At 32.8% G+C, this 17,559-nt stretch overlaps 1 protein-coding gene across 22 annotated transcripts in view; it reads right to left on the bottom strand.

Annotated features, from left to right (window-relative positions):
• BAZ2B (bromodomain adjacent to zinc finger domain 2B) overlaps window positions 1–17,559 on the bottom strand; it is a 316,560-nt gene that overhangs the window by 119,205 nt on the left and 179,796 nt on the right. For 16 of the 22 annotated variants that reach the window (XM_045066575.1, XM_045066584.1, XM_045066581.1 and 13 more), the window contains 2 exons: window positions 4,365–4,553; window positions 29–196 (listed from right to left, as the gene is read on the bottom strand). In XM_045066575.1, the coding sequence (XP_044922510.1) occupies window positions 29–196; window positions 4,365–4,553 (357 nt within the window). The remainder of the gene's footprint in view (window positions 1–28; window positions 197–4,364; window positions 4,554–17,559) is intronic. The other 6 variants (XM_045066580.1, XM_045066593.1, XM_045066594.1 and 3 more) reach the window with 3 other exon arrangements.

The following is a 17,559-nucleotide window of genomic DNA, read 5'->3' as shown; positions in this document are numbered from 1 at the left end:
GTAAAACATCACTTAAGTTAAGGAATACCTTTTTCAGGACCATTTCTATTACTTTTTCCTGAAGTTCTTGAATGGAATGAAGAAGAATCATGATTCTGGGCTGGAGGAGCAAACAGTGGTGGAATTCCCAGTAATGGTGGAAAGAAGGTTGCCCCTGTGCGACTATGAACATCTGCTGTTCGCCACCATTCTGCACCTCAAAACCAAACATCAAACAAACAAGCAAAAAATACTTGAATTAACTTTCTAGTTAATGTAACAATGCTTTTCTTACTTTAATCCTGGAAAAAAATACCAAGTTTCATTTTGGAACAGAACAGCTGCATTATACACAGTTCTGATCATCTAACTGTAAGACAGCTTATTAGATGTTACATACTCATCACTCCTCTCATTAAGAAAGTATCCAAGGATCTTCACTTGGCAGCTTCCTTGAACTCAAGTTTATGAAGAATAAAGGTAGTCTATGGTTTTAAAAATAAAATGGAAAATTTGGAAAAGTAAAGAACTGTATGACTTCTTGATAACTTATACCATAATTTTCCTAAATTAGAGAATTTAGAAAAATTTCATAATTATGAAATTTAAGAATATACTAATGTATTTTAAAACCTTAGAATTTATGGTTGTACCATTTACAACCTATGTTAAGAATTTCCTCAAATTATATACAATTTAAATCTGAGTCTGAAAAATCATAAATAATAATACCAAGACTGCTACTGTAAACCAGTATACCTCAAGTTCATTTATGAAAGAAGATATTCTATACTTAATTAAAAACATCAAGATAGCAAAAGCAGTGTTTTTTTTCTGTCTCAGGTATTCAAAGATTTCCAAAATAAGTCATATTAAAACATAAAAGTTCTACAAAACTCTTCCCCATAAAAGTTAATATGGAAAGCTTGGAGTTTGTTTATATTTTCTTTCATAAATTATAGCTAACAATGATTGTTTTATCAATGTAAAGTGAATCAATGGTAGAAAATCATCAAATGCAATTTAGATGTTCAAACAGTGGCTCTTAGTTAAAACTATTAGAAAAGGAGAGAAGCCAAATTTTATAGAATACATTTATCAAAAAGGGTGAAGATTAAGATGATATTTGAAAATAATCCAAAAGAACATCTTGTATTGCCCCATTTAAAATCTTAGAAATAATCTTTTCTACTTGGCTAACCTGCCAGATTACCAAATCATTTATGACCTTTCAGGCTAATCTTCTAAGAGATGTGCTGTATTTTTCATTGATTGTAACCAACACGAGGAAATTAGAGAAAAGAAACTGAAAATATAGTATGGGAAAAATTTAATTTTGTCAGTTTCTTGTATGATCTTTAAATCTTTTCTAAGAATAGCCCTTCATTAAAAACAGAATGTAAAGATATGCACCTTCATTATCTAATGACAAAATCTGTTTTCTTCAAAAAGTGAAATGTTCATGGTGGCTGCTATTCTAAAAGGTCTAAAAACAGAGTAAGCAGAAAACTGCAAAAGCTATTCTTCTGCACTGCAGGAAGGCACTGCTAGTGAAATGACACCAATGCATATTTAGCAGTGCCTGAATGATGGGAACTGAACCAAGAATAACTATACAAAAGCATTAATCATTTATCCCTGTTTAGATGAAAGAAGTGTATTTAGGTGGGAAGGAAAACTGTGTATTTTGGACTTGTATCAGCTCAGCTGGAATCTATTCTTATTTATAGGTTTGAAACCTAGGTTCCAAATTGCTAATAAAAAGGGACTGAGGTTTCCTAAAGATATTTACATTATTTAATACAGAGTCTATAATTAAAGCATTACAGCTGAATGTATAGACTTCATAAACAGCCTACAAGTTGGTAAGGCAATCTAAGTATAATAAGATTCAAATATTTTAGATATAAAATATGCTCAGAAATAATGCTCAGATAAAAGCATAACCATAACACTATACTTTAGAACCTCACTATAAATAAGTACAGACGATGGGGATTAGAAAATAAAAAGTTGGAAAATGTGTATGTTATAAACAAGCTGACACCACAAGTTAAAAGAAAAAAAAAGGTAAATAAAATCAATAAAATAAAAATATGAAAATGGTAGAGCTTCTGACTACAAACTTTACAAATATCTAATATTTCATAAGAAATAATATAATTTTTGTTAAATGAAAAGCTTATTTATCTTCCAAGTTTAAGAAAATGAAAATAAACTTAGTCACTCACAAAATAGTTTGTTCATAAAAGAAAATATATAAAATAAGGATTACATAAACCAGAATATGATGAGTTTCTAAAGCTATTCAAAGAAGGTAACAGCATATTGGCAACATTAATTATATTCAACTGAAAGAGTCTAATATTTCAGATGATATTGGGCCTAGAAGATATAGCAGAATTTTTAAATCTTTCATACTTGATGGAGCCAGATGCTTCACAGAAATTCATGGTAATATAATATAAAAATATAATGACCAAAAGTTATAAATATTTTTAAAGAAATTACTGTGAAATACTATGTCAATATAAAATGGAAATAATATTAGACTAATATCCATTAAATAATTTTGCATCTGTTGATTTTATTATCTGAAATGCAGAAAGTACATAACATTATAAAGTAAGTTATTCTTTATTTAAAATTTCTAGTAATTTCTTTCTTGCGTGTCTTCATTTAACTTTTAGGTGATTTCAAAAATTTGGCATTTAGATTACCCTTCTGAATAAAGGCAATTACAGAGAATTTAAATTTAAATTATTATGCCCAATCTACAACTTAAACAAATGAGTCTTCTAGGTCTAGGCATAGTGTCTATTTGGTGAAAACAGTATGCTTACATAGACATACTTCACCATTAAAGACTGTTTTGTCATTGTTTATCCATCTCCTAAAAACTGTAAATTACACATACTATGTCAGTATATTCCTCAATGCATAGAATACAGCAGATGCTTAAAGAACTTTGTACAATAAATGAATGAGTGAATAATAATTTAGATAGGCTCAAAAGCAATGGTATAATAAGCTATGACAAAATGATTAAAAAAATTTTTAAGACACCCAGTAACTATATTTCTACTATCTATTTTTATTCTTAATCAGAAATTTTATATTTCAGCAAATATCTATCAGATTGATCATCTTGCTAAGCAACCATGTTAGAAACTAGCCTAAATAAATTCCTATTAGTATTTTTAAAACAAATGTTAAGGCTTAGTTTAAGACTTGATTTTTAACTTTCTAGTCATATTAACTCTCCCCACCAGCTACTCTCTTCCAGACAACTGAATTAAAAGAGTATGACTCAAGAAACAGTACTTGAAATATAAATCTGTCTTTCCATTCTGTATACAGTTAAAATGAGATGTTCGTTTCCTTTTGAAGAAGCACTTGATAGTTCATTACCCATTAAAGTGGGAAAGAGGAAGTAATAATAATAATAACTAATTATATACTCATGTATGCTAAACATTGCAATCAGTACTTATATGGCTTATCTCCTTCAATCTTCACAAGAGCCCTAAGAAGCAAGTACCATTACCTATCCTCAATTTTTCAGATGAGAAAACTGAGGCAGAGTGGTCAGATTACTTGTTCATGATCACGCAGCTAAAATGTAACAGTCAGGTTTAAATTCAGGTCTATTTGTCTCTAGAATTATGTTCTAATTTGTAAACTATTTTTTATAAGACCAAACCATGCATCCCTTGCTAAAATTTATTAAAGTGAAATCAATCACTGGAAACACATGAAAGTTTAGACTTTGAAAATAATATAACAAGGAAAATTATAGCATGCTTATCCAATTTAAGCTTTAATTGGTGCCTTACTAAGCTCCTGAATTATCATAATCTGTAGAACTGGGGATAATTCTGGTCTTGCTGTAATGCAAATGGTGCAAATTTATAGTTGTTCTGATCAAATATGGAAAAATATAGAATTTAAAAGCCAAGTTCACCTTCCTTGGAAAGTACAGAGAAGTGAGAATTCAAAAGTATAGAGATATTTGCTATAAGAACTGGAGTTTACTTTCCATTGTAAGTTAAATAATTTTTTTAAAAAAATCAAATAAAGCTGAGAAAAATTCATCAAGCTCTACACTCACAATACGTACACTTGGCCTAATTAATCACTTTTGTGGCAGATGCCCCTTTCTCTAGCTAAACACTTGCATAGCTGTAATCAATGCTGCCATCTAGCACACATAGTGTGGGGGTTTTTTTGCACGTGATAAATAGGATTGAGTCAATTCTTGTACAAGAGTTTCAATATACCAGGCATTAGACTATTCTTTTTGTTCAATTTAATAAACAAATTATTGCTTGAACATTTTCAAGCTTTCCTCCTTTCCTTGAACACTGTTTGTAACAGATGTTTACCTGGAAAAGATGCTAGTTGGGGATGTGCGGCTAAGGCTGTGGGTGTACCAAGTGTCCCCAAACCACCAAATTCTGAATGCCCTGAGCTGGCTGAATGTAGACCAAAGACTGGGTGGCTGACCATTGGGAAGGCACTCGACACTGTGGACAGGTTAAACGGTTGATCCCCAGCTGCTCTGAATAAATGTCCTGGGAGGGAAAAAAACACACTTAAAGTTGTACTATAAAAACAGATGAGATTTATCTGATTTCAGAGTTCATAATTAAAATTTATACTAATTTCTTATCATAAATTTTTATTTTACATTTTTCTTTTTCTATTTCTGCTCTTCAAACCCTACAGAAATATGAAAGTACTCTAAATAAAATGAAAATGAGTGGCATAACCTTATTTACTTTGAATTTGAGATTTGAGGTATAATTGTCATTAATTATAATAATTTGACCCACTGATGTGAATTGAACTTTGTTAATACATGTACATTATTATCAATTTTTTTTTTACTCATAACAAGGAAAACAAAAGCGTTCTATTAACATAAGGTTAAAAACCAATGAAGTCAGCCCACAATCTGTCACCAAGCCATTACTCAAATTATCACACACTCTGGGCAAGGCATTCCCAGTTCCAAGAGCCAGAAGTGAAGCTATGGTCTCTGTCCAATAGCTCTCAGGTAAGGAGAGTTGACACGAAAAAGGGATTATATTCTAGCCTAATAAAGCAATATAAAAGGCAGCATAAAGATTTAATGAATAAACTTACTAAGATATTTCTAAATGCATCCAAGTTTGGTTATCAATATAAAAGTCATTTTTAACTTTGTGATGGAAGGATCACATTCAATTCAAATGTGTGACTTTTCAATCTGCATTCTAAAGATCTAGTTCTAAGTGTCATAAACTCCAGGTCGAAATGTTATACAACTAAAAGCACAACTTATTTTTCATACTTTGTAAGAGATTTGACAGAAAATTTGTTAATTTTTGGAAATCCTCCTTTTACTTCCAAGAAATAATTAAGTTCCCCTAGCCTGATACTATGAAAATAGAGTGTCAAACTCCACACTCCAGTCTATTTTAAGAATTTATTGTGTGAAAGGTATTATGCTCTGTGTTAAAATAAGGATAGGTCTCCTTTATTATCTTCTGTTTATATCATACTTAACTATGCACTGCAATTTAATTGTTTTTAACATAATACATTTGAGAAATGTAAAAACAAAAGCTAAAAATAGGTATACTTTTTGTTATCAGTTAGTTATCAAAGAGATCTCTCCTCTGCTTTTTTATTCCCTGAGAGCCAAGAGGAATCATGAAAAAGGTTAGCATGTACCCTCAGAGACTAATATAAACCTTATATTATGTACTGAAATAACATTATATTTTTTATTAAAGTAGTAAGATTTAAATAAATTTCACCAAGTAGATCTTATATCAACTTATAAGGTAAAAACTTCTGGTCAAGGTCCCATTATAACAACACAGTAACTGGATCTCACAGGGAAGATCCTCAATGTGCCTTTGCAAGAAGGGCCACAAAGAAACTGCAGGGAGCACAAGGGAAAGATAGACTGTGGGTATCTTTCCCAAGTCAGCCAATCTGTTTCTGTTCATCACAGACTAAAAAAGAAATTTTGTGAATTCGGTACTTCAGTGTTATCAGAGCTCTAGACTACATTAGCACTAAGGTTGAGGCAAACAAAAATAGGGTATACTAGAGAAGGTCATTCAAACATCATCAAGCCTAGCAACAGGACACCAGAAGGACTGTGGACTTTTTTTTTTTTTTGGCCAATTCTCTAAAAGCCAGCTAGTTTCTCTAAAAACATGAACCTGTAACATTAAGAACCAGTATTTATTTGTTTATTTTCACATGTAAAATCCATGGTTCTCAACAATCAATTCAACTTCATGAATGAGATGTCCTTAATCAAATGTTTCATTAATATTCATTTATACTATGATCAGTTACATTTCCTTTTATATCAGTTTTCTGGATAAGCAAGTTGAAGTGAACATTCTAGTTTGAGGATTTTAGAATCATTTTTCATTTATATTTTACAAAATAATAATTCTTAAATTATATATGTCAACTCCATGTAACAGTTATTTAATATGAAAAAAGTCCGTGGGGTAAACTCAAAACTATACAAATATGAAAATTCAGAACAGATTAAAATTACAAAGGATCAGAGATGATAGAAATACTTCTATGATAGCTAATGAACTGGTAGTAAGCATTCTTAGATGCATAGTTAAAACATCAATTTTATTTTTGTGAAGAAGTAAATGAGCTAAACCCTGAAGTCTCATGAAAATAAAATACAAACAATATCTAAATGAAGCTGTCACTCTTGCAGCAGTAATTAAGAACCAATCATATAGAATTTGATAACAAAGTTTTTTTAACTCTAAAAAGAGTGATATCTAAGAGGAAGTGAGTCTAGAATTTTAACAAAATATGAGCTTTACTCACCACAGATTAAAATGGGGAAAAAAAGTACAGTCTTGTACACAAAGTTACATTTATGCCTGGAGACATTACAAAGAAGCTGTCTTATTCTATTTTCTTATCCCTTCTTGTAAAATTCTTGGTGAAGGTAATTAAAGCATAGAAAACACCCAAGTGACAATGGAATCTATAGAGTTTATTCCCTGTTGGTCTATTCACATTTGTATTTAGTAAAAAAGACTAAGACCACATTATGATTACAGTGATACCATGCATTATCAAAAATACACATTAGAGACTTTCTCTGCTACACAGATATAGTTGTACACAGAAGAGAAATAATTCCATAACACATTTCATATTTTTCACTATGTTTTGCCGTTATAGCAAGAACCTATTAGTCAATGATACAATAAGTACATCTTTCTCATTAAAAAAACTCTTAAAACTACGATTTAATGCTGTTTTTCTACCACCTTTAAAAAAACACAGATACTAATTCCATGTAAATAAATAAATAAATAAATAACCTTCCAGAATCATTCTGTTCTTTATTCAAAAGTTTCTGTAATTCAGGCATTTCATGAACATAACTAAAAGTGTCAGGTGCTATGTTTGGAACTTGGCATACAAGGATGAATGAGACAATCCCTGACCTCAAGAAATTCATGGTTGAACATAAATTAAATAGTACTAAACTATTTTTTATACCATGATATAATAGAACAAGTTAGTTAATATTTCAATATTATTTAAAGTGATACTGTCATATGTACAAGTCAATAAATACCTAAAATGTTGTCCCAAAGTAGAAATACAACAAATATCTGTTGAACAAATTAATTTACTACTACTCATTAAGAGCAGAAGAGGCCCATCCATGGGACTAATCCAAAGACCTTCAATTAGAACAGGAAGTTCTTTTTTTGTTTGTTTTTTTTAAGATTTTATTTGTTTATTTGACAGACAGAGACCACAAGTAGACAGAGAGGCAGGCAGAGAGAGAGAGAGGGAAGCAGGCTCCCTGCTGAGCAGAGAGCCCGATGCGGGACTCGATCCCAGGACCCTGGGATCATGACCTGAGCCGAAGGCAGCGGCTTAACCCACTGAGCCACCCAGGTGCCCCAACAGGAAGTTCTTTTGAATCTTCATTTAAACTTGCAAGTATACTTCCTAGCTTCCTTTTGCCTTACTTCACTGAAGCCTGGTTCTTTTTTTTTTTTAAATTACCACTTGGCCAGGGGCGCCTCAGTGGCTCAGAAAGTTAAGCGTTTGCCTTTAATTCAGGTCGTGATCCAGGGTCCTGGGATCGAGCCCCACATTGGGCTCCCTGCTCAACAGAGAGCCTATTTTCCTCCATCCTCTCTCCCCTGCTCATGCTCTTTGTCTCTCTCTCTCTCAAATGAATAAAAATCTTAAAAAAAAAAAAATTATCACTTGGTCTTTATTCTTCCTGATTCCATTTAAGTCACATATTGGATTTGATCACTCAAAATTCTACCACCTCCAAGGTCTTAAACTCTTAGGTTACACTTAACCACAATTTCTCATTTCCATTTTCTTAACTACTCCCCTGACCCTATCTACTCTTCCTTCTCAATTTCATCACCATCTCTCCTGCGTTAACCTTGAAAGAAGTCTTACCTGTATGTCTACTCCCTCCCCTCTTCTCAGAATCTTTAATATTTGTGCCAAACCTCAAACCTCAAGTTACTGAAGTTTTCTTAATTACCAGGTCCCACTGATCTTTACTTGTCTTAATTTTCACCACTTTGTATAAATCTAGCATTGCTGAGTGCCTCTTCCTCATTAAAACCCACTATCAGGGGAGTAAGGAAGGGGAGGAAAACTCAAAAAACCCAAAAACAAACAAATTTTTTAAAAAAACCAACAACCACAAACCAGCAACACAAAACCCATGTTCACCCTTAAGCTCCAGGTCATGGAACTATCCTGATCTTCTTCTTAACTATGTCTTTTAATAAAATTCCTGGTCTGGTTTATTGGATTTTCTTTTCTAAAAGCAAACATTCTTAAGGATTTTGTCCAGCTACATTTCTTTCTTTCTTTATGCTTTCTCAGTTATTTCATGTGCTTCCATTGTTTTAACCATCACTTCTATGCAATTAATTGGTAAACTAAGATTTAAACTCTTTGAGAACAAAAACTGAATCTCATTTATCTTAGTATCCCCAATAACTGCAAAGTGTGAAACACAACTGGTACTTAACGAATGTTTTCCACTGTTGTATTTTTAGTCACATTATTTCCTCTACTTCACACCTCTCCCATCCCTCGACCTATATGTATCATGCATTTGAATTTCTTTTGCCTCATAATCCTATCTATCCTAACCATCTCAAAAACATATTGCCTAAGAAGTATCCCTGAATTTCCCAGACCTGTTTTGCGGTTTCTTTGAACTTTCATGATTACTTGCTATCTTTCACTGTACCATTACTAGGATTTAAAGTTACAAAGGAAAAGGCCATCTCTTAATCATTTTTACTCTACAAAACACTGCATAAAAAAACTGTTACCAGTTGCAAGGGCAACACTTCCTAATACCTGCTACAGACAACTAAAATGATAATTTTCCTTGTTTCCTTCTTCCTTTAAAAGGATAGAATAATTATTTGTGATTAGATTAACTTGAATAGATTGAATGATTAGACTCATTCTATCATTGAATGATTAGAATAACTTAATCGTTCTTAAATAATTAAGAATACAGTTGATCCTTACCAAAAAGAGAGGTAAGGGCACCAACTCTCCCTCCCCCCACTGCAGTTGAAAACCCAACAGTAACTTCTGACTCCTCCCAAAACTTAACTACTAACAGCCTATTGTTGACTGGAAGACTTACTGACAATTCAACAATCATTTAACACATATTTTGTATGTTATCTATATTCTATACCATATTCTTACAATAAAGTAAGCTAGAGAAAATGTTAAGAAAACCATAATGAAGAGAAAGTACATTTATAGTACTATACTGTATTGATTGAAAAAGAAAGTATGTATAAGGGGACTACACAGTTCATATATGTGTTGTTCAAAGGTCAGCTGCATATATCACTTTTTCTCTCCTCCAATTATAAAAAGCAATGTTTTTTGCTTTACAATGTTACTCAAAGGTCTTTGGGAAATTAGAAGCTGATTTAATGAATTCTTTGTTGTGACTTGTTTTTTTAATTTAATTTTTTTTCAATGTTCCAAAATTCATTGTTTATGCATTCCACTCAGTGCTCCATAATACCCACCACCAGGTTCATTCAATCCCCCACCCCCTTTCTCTCCAAAACCCTCAGTTTGTTTCCCAGAGACCAGTCTCTTGTGGTTTGCCTCCCCTCCAATGTGGCTTGTGGCTTTTATCTTCTTATACAGCAGGGGGTGCTGTTTAGATTACACCCTCATTCCATTATCAGAACAATGTCCGCCTTTAGCTGTCTTAAAATTTTAAGTTACTGTTCACAAGGTGATTTTTCATCATGGACTGGTGGTAGTTCAGTGAATGCTATAACTATATTTAAAACAAAGCATATTCTGTATTAATAAAAAAGCAGAATGATGCTGTTTTACATGAAACAAAATACAACATGAGTCAAACAGGCTCTATTAATCTTACAACTACAAAATAAGATTATTTGGATATTAGAATGTTCCACGTTTGTAGAAGTCATTTTTTCTACATTCATATATCTAATATCAGAAGATACTCCCAAATAATAACTTGTTATGATTAAAACTCTTAAATTTTGTTCAGAGAAAACATCTGCAACCTGATAAATTATATCATAAAATGAAAATACTTTTAGAAGATTACACTTACTCTTTATAACAGATATTAACATTCAAATGTAATTTCAACATTATGAACTTTTTAGTTTCCATTTTAATGGGTAGGTAACAAATGTGCACATTTTGCACAATAAAAATTAATATCCATCTGTAATACCTAACTTCTGACTTAAATTATAAGAAGCTGAACACTTCTGAGCAGAGCTTTTCAAATTCTGCTAGCCAATCTAGGTATAAGTGATTTAAAGCAGTTACATAAAATGTCAGTGTCTCAGTAACAAGGCATGGTAACTGCAAATATCTTTATTAATGCTAGTGCACTTCATGCCACAATACAAAAAGTGTTTTCCCCCCACAAGAACAGAATAGTATAAATACTGTACTAATGTCTTGAACCTGAATTACCAGTGAACAAAATCTCCTAACAGTCAGGAAAAGTCCAGATAGCCAATTAAAGCAAAATAATTATACGAAGTATGCTAAAGCATCTAATCTTTGTAAAAATCAAGGAGACTGATTACTATGATAGAACTCCACAAATGTTGCTTTTTGTATGCTAGAAATAAAAATGTCTTTAATCTTTTCATTGCTTCCCAAACTTGTTGCAACATGTCTTCAAACTCTTGTCTCTAGTTCTTTAAAATTATAAGCATAATTTTATGGCATTGCAAAATCAGCCTCTAGTATACAAACTGCAAAGTATGCTAATCATAAAAAATGGCAGCACGTTCAAGTAAAAGTTATGTGCACACTTCAACACTAGCAATGAGTAAGTGTAATAACCAAATAGAACATCATCAAAATTATTGTAAATTAAAGAAATGCTCAAATTACTGGTTCATATTAAAATTCTTAAATATATTAAATCTTCAAATATTCTGGAATTCAAAATATACAAACTATAATCTTAAACTTTGATTAGAGAACAGAAAGAATTCTATAGTTAATGGTGACATTTCCTGCAAATAATCTTCATTTCATTCCTGCACTGTCGAAAATTTCTCAGCCAATTAACTCCTACATTTTAGTATTTAAAAAGATGCATGGCATAGAAAGAAAGTCTTCACTTAAAGCATTTATTTTGAGATTATTTTAGGACTCACAAGAGTTTCAAAATTAGTAGAGTCCCAACCACCCTTATGTTAACATCTTACAGACATGAAATAATTTTCAAAATCAGGAAATTAATCTTGAGGAATTAAAATTAATAATTTATTCAGAGCTTATCAGTTTTAGTAGCTATATCTCCTTAATTTTCTCTTATTTGTGACAGTTCCTCAGTATGGTCTCTCATGATCTTGATACATTGAAGAGTACTGGTCTGGTATTTTGTAGAACATTTCTCAATGTGGGTTTGTCTGATGCTTTCTCATGATTAGAAGAGGTTATGCATCTTTGGGAAGGAGAAGCAGTACATCCTTCTCAGCAAAACATATTTGAGGTCCAAGATGTTGCTATGTGTACTGGTGATACTAACTTTGAACATTTGATTATGTAGTGATTTGCCTGGATTCTATGTAAAGTTACTATTTTCCTTTCAAACAATTTTTTTTTTTTAAATTAGAAAACAAGTCATTAAAAGTCTAGGTAACCTTAGGGAACAAAAGCTGCCACTCTCTAACACTGAACATGGTAAACAGTTCTTGATTCAGTTTACAGTTTAGCAAATGATTGTTGCTAAAGATAGGAGCAGTTCCTCTTTTGTAATAAGCATTTCTGTTAGACCAATGAAAGGACTTAGAGTTCATGGATTAAAATTCTAAAAATATACAATATTTTTTAGATATAGTTTTATCTTCAAGTCCAGCTATATTTTATTTTAATAATGAAATAGAGAAAAGGTAACTAAAATTAATTGAATTCCAAAATCTTATTTTACCTATGTTTCAGTAAAAAAAATTCTTAAAATGAGCAAAAATTATTAAAATCAGCTTTGGAAAACATACTGGGTATATTAATTTGCTGGGGATGCCATACTGAAGTACCACAACCTAAGTGGCTTATAACATAAGCCACATCTCACAGTTCCAGAGGGCAGATGTCTGAAATCAAAGAGATGACAGGGCCGTGCTATCTCTGAAAGCACTAAGGAAGGATCTGTTCTATGCTTCTTTCTTAGCTTTTGGGAACTTCAGGTATTCTTTTTATATCCTCACATGGCTTTCTCTGTGCATGTCTCTGTGTCCAAATTTCCCCCTTTTACAAGGAAACCAGTCATATTGGTTTAAAACGTACCCTAATAACTTCCTTTTAACTTGATCCTCTGTAATGACCCTATTTCCAAATGGGTCACATTCTGAGATACTGGGGGTTAGAATTCCAGTATATCCTTTTTTGGGAGGAGATAAAATTTAATCTATAATACTGGGTTTATTTTTATGAGTACTTAATTAATTTGAAGGCATTACCTTTCTATAGTAATTTACTGTTAAAATTCCAATTTAAAACTACAAATAAAAGTTAAATAATATTTCAAAAATAAACCCACTGAGGAAGGCTATACAGCTGAACATTTCTGAACCTTTTTAAATGAAATTTATAGATATCTACACTATCAACAAAGCAACTAAAAATGTTATAATAGTTATTCATAACATAAATACTAAAAGAAACTGGAATGAAGCTTTGGGTTTATTCTTAAACCCACAAGAATAGGCTACCTCTTTTTTTTTTTTTTAAATGATTCCCTAGTGACTGTAAACTTAAGCCCTGATTATTTTTTAAATGAGAAGTTCTAACAAAATAATAAATTTGGACTTACAGGATTTTATTTATTCATACCCTTTTCAGTAATGTCAAGTGATCCTTTAAGATTCCTCACCATGTGGTTTATAATGCCCATTCCCAGCTAAAACCTGCATAGCCATTTGGTACTACCAGAACAAAATACAGCATGGCCTAGAAAACTTACTAATTAAAGTTAATTTATCATATAATTTTCAAGTCCAAGTCCTGCAAGTTTATCTCCTTCCTTTTGTCAAAAATAGCTTCTTAAGCATGTATTTTGTGCCAGGCACTGACTGGATACATGCTGATAAAAGAAAGCAGATATAGTTTCTGTCCTTCAATGTAGACAAAGGGACAAAGAAGTAAAATAACACCAAATGTACAATTATATATGTGAAGAATATAATGGAGGAAATTATTGGGGACAAAAATATGTGACAGTGGAACAATTACCTAGACACTATGAAAAGAGGAGAATTCTCCAATTAATGTCTCCGGACATTTAACCTGAGAAAAAGCATAAGAAAGAACCAGCCACGTGAAGGTTTTTCCAGACAGAGGGAGAGCATGTTTGACATCCTGGTTTGGGAAAGAATGTTTTGTAACTGAAGAAGTAAAAGGCCAAGGACTCTGAAAGATAACGCGAACAGAGTGAAAATAGTACCAGGTAAGTTTTAATTAGGCAGAAATTAGATCTTAGAGGGTATATCAGTTAGGTCAAAAAGTACCAAACACCCAATTCAAAATGGCTAAGTGAAAAGGTGAATGTATTAACTCATATAATGTAAAAACTTTTGAAAACAACTCCTTTTAGACAAGGAAGATTGATTGAAACTTTACCAGTATCTAATTTCTCTTTCTTCTCTTGGCTCTATGTCCTCAAATGGGCCCTTTCTCCTATATTTGTGGGACAAAAGCATATCCTTTCTCACTAATAAGAATCCCAGAACGGGATCTCTTTGTCTTTGATTAGTCTGACTTACATTATGTGCCCATTATTCCTTACTTCTTACTACTCTGTGGGAAATAAGATATTTGGATTGAGTAGACTGAGTCATATACCATTCCTAGGGTCTTAAGTGAAAATTTTTTCTTTTTTTAAAAGAAACTTTTTAAATTTAAATTTAAAAATTTAAATTTTTTTTCAGTGTTCCAAGGTTCATTGTTTACAAGGTTCACAGTGTTCCATGCAATACTTGCCCTCCTTAATACCCAGGACCTGGCTCACCCACTCCCCTCACCACCCGCTCCCCTCCAAAACCCTCAGTTTGTTTCTCAGAGTCCATAGTCTTTCATGGTTCATCTCCCCCTCCGATTTCCCCCAACTCACTTCTCCTCTCCATTTCTGAATGCCCTCTGTGTTATTCCTTATGCTCCACAAGTAAGTGAAACCATATAATTTACTATCTCTGCTTGACTTATTTCACTCAGCATAATCTCCTCCAGTCCCATCCATGTTGATACAAAAGCTGGGTATTCATCCTTTCTGATGGAGGCATAATATTCCATTGTATATATGGACCATATCTTCTTATCCATTCATCTTTTGAAGGGCATCTTGGCTCTTTCCACAGTTTGGCGACTGTGGTCATTGCTGCTCTGAACATAGTTATTTATTTGGGGGGACACTTTAAGTAATATTGTAGTAGTAGTGCAGAGGTCACATGAGCCATCCACAGAAAATGATAATAAAAACTAGATTTAAAACAAAATCAAGAAATTTAAACGGGAAATTCTGTCAATGAGCAAACCACAGAAAGACTGACGTTCAAATTCAGAGCTTAAACTATCCAAATACCTAGCTTTAAGTATACTGTGCATGAATGGGGAAGGACCCCAGGGGCACAGCAAAATAGTTAGCAGAGAATATACAGAAATATACTCTTGAAAGACAGAAGTACACACGTCAGGTCAATTGAGCTTGATGTATTTCTTAAGTGAATACATTCCTTCACCATGATTAGCTTAGAGAGCAGAAAGCCTAAAGTGTCAGAATACAGAGTACAGAGTCCAAATCTGGGAGAGCAGCTGGAAAGTAGTGGGTAATCTTAGAAGCAAGGAAACCAGAGAGAAAGAGACTCATCTTTGCTTAAGTACTTGGCTAACCTGACAATTTTCACAGACCCACAGGGTGCCAGTCTAAAAAAGCAACAGTGGAAAGCCAGAAAACAGGGCATAGATCATCATCAGTATATTTTTGACAATGACATTAAAATGGACATCAATTTAAAAAATCGATATGTTGAATTATTGACTTCTAAATAACCCATCGGTCAAAGAATTCATAAAGGAAAACAAAATATTTTCACTAGAATAATAATGAAAATTAATCAAAGTTTGTAGGATACAGCTATTGCAGAACTTAACAGGGAAGTTTATAGCCCTAAATGCATATATAAGAAAAAGAAAGGTCTTAAATACACGAGTTAAGCGTTCCCTTTAAGAAGTTACAAAAAAAAAAAAAAAGACAAAACAAAACCAAAAAAGCAACAACAACAGGAAATCACATTCACAGAAATACAGAAGGAGATAATAAAGGACAGAAATCAATAAATCTCAAAAATCTGAGAAAAACCAATGAAACCAAAAGCTAGTTTGTCAAAAAAATTAATAATATTGATAAGCCTCTAATCACAAAGGAAAAAGGGCACTAATTGAATAATCAGTAATAATAATAATACAATAATATGAATAATGAAAGAGAAGACATTCAAAGGATAAGGCACTATTTGGACCAACAATGTGCCCATAAATTCAATGATTTAGATGAAATGGACAAACTCCTTGAAAGACATCAACAATCAAGGCTCACTAAAGAAGAAAAAGATAACCTGAATAGTTCTGCATTGATATTTAAAAAGTAGAACTCGTGTTTTAATGTCTCCCCAAAACAAACAAAACAACAACTACAAGAAAACCTTGAAAACCCAGATGACTTCACTGGTGGATTCTACCAGAAATTTAGAAAGAAATAATATCAATTAGTACAAGCATTCCCCCCAAAACAGGTTTTCAAGAAGGAGGGAGAGGTCAACTATATCATTTCTGACAAATCTCAAAAGAGATTTCTTTTGCTTTTTTAAAAATATTATTTATTTATTTGAGAGAAAGAGAGACAGAGACAATGCAAGCATGAGTAGGGGGAAGGGCAGAGAAGCAAGAGAAGCAGGCTCCTCACTGAGCCCAGAGCCTGACATGGGGCTTGATCTCAGGACCCTGAGATCATGACCTAAGTGGAAGTCAGAGGCTTAACTGACTGAGCCACCCAGGCACTGCACCCCTCAAAAGCGATTTGTACTACATATACATGAGCTTTTAAATATTCTGAAGAAAAAAAACTGCTGAAACTGGAATAAAGCTCATCTGTATGTATCAGGAGTTTATTATACTTCACAGGTTGGGAGATACTATAGGGGGCATCACCAGATGAGCTCAAGTGAAGATGTAATTTGCTCATTTAACATTTGTTCTAAATTCCTTTCACTGTATCTTCCTGAGATGCAGAAGCTGGGCAGCTAAAAACTACATTTACTAGTCTCTCTTGCAGCCAGGATGCTGGTCATTATTTAGATTCTGCCAATCAGATGTGTTTTGAAAGAATTAAAAATGGAGTTAAGCTGGTAGATTAGCAGTGCATGAGGCATCCTTTCTGCTGGTATAGATCTAGCAGGCAACACAGATCAACCTTGAAGGCAGTTATATCCGTGGTTCCTGATTACTGGATTCAGGCGAAGTTGGTGTGACCCATGGAGTCTTCAGTTAGAACAGTGGTGTCCTGATTGAACCAAGGGTAGTTTCCTTAAGCAGGCCAATTCAACAGTAATGCCTTGAAATCATTTGTGGGAATGAGGGAGCTGGCTCTTCAATAATTTCTTACGTACCCAGAAACCTCTTTCTGCTTAAATAGCCTTAGTGGTTTGTGTTATCGTGGACTGAACTGACTGATGTATCAACTAACAGCCCCACATGGTCACAGTTGCAAAACCAAAAAGCCAATTCAGTCTCTCACAACTGGCTTGATATCTGATAGCCAAAGACATTTCAAAGTTAATACTGAAGGAGAGAGAAGTGAAATCTTTAAAAATACGTATGTATGACCTTGAAGGGGAAAGAGGAGCTCTTAAGACAAAAAGAATAAGCATAAATAAAAATATGATAAATCTGACTACATTAATTTTGGAAGTTCTATTAATCAAAAAGCAATTTAGAATA

This window comes from Mustela putorius, unplaced genomic scaffold, assembly GCF_011764305.1.
Source record: "Mustela putorius furo isolate JIRA1106 unplaced genomic scaffold, ASM1176430v1.1 tig00003869_pilon_pilon_pilon, whole genome shotgun sequence".
Lineage (NCBI taxonomy): Eukaryota > Metazoa > Chordata > Mammalia > Carnivora > Mustelidae > Mustela > Mustela putorius.
Note: the sequence above shows the minus strand (reverse complement) of the source record. Positions and strands in the feature narration are given on the sequence as shown.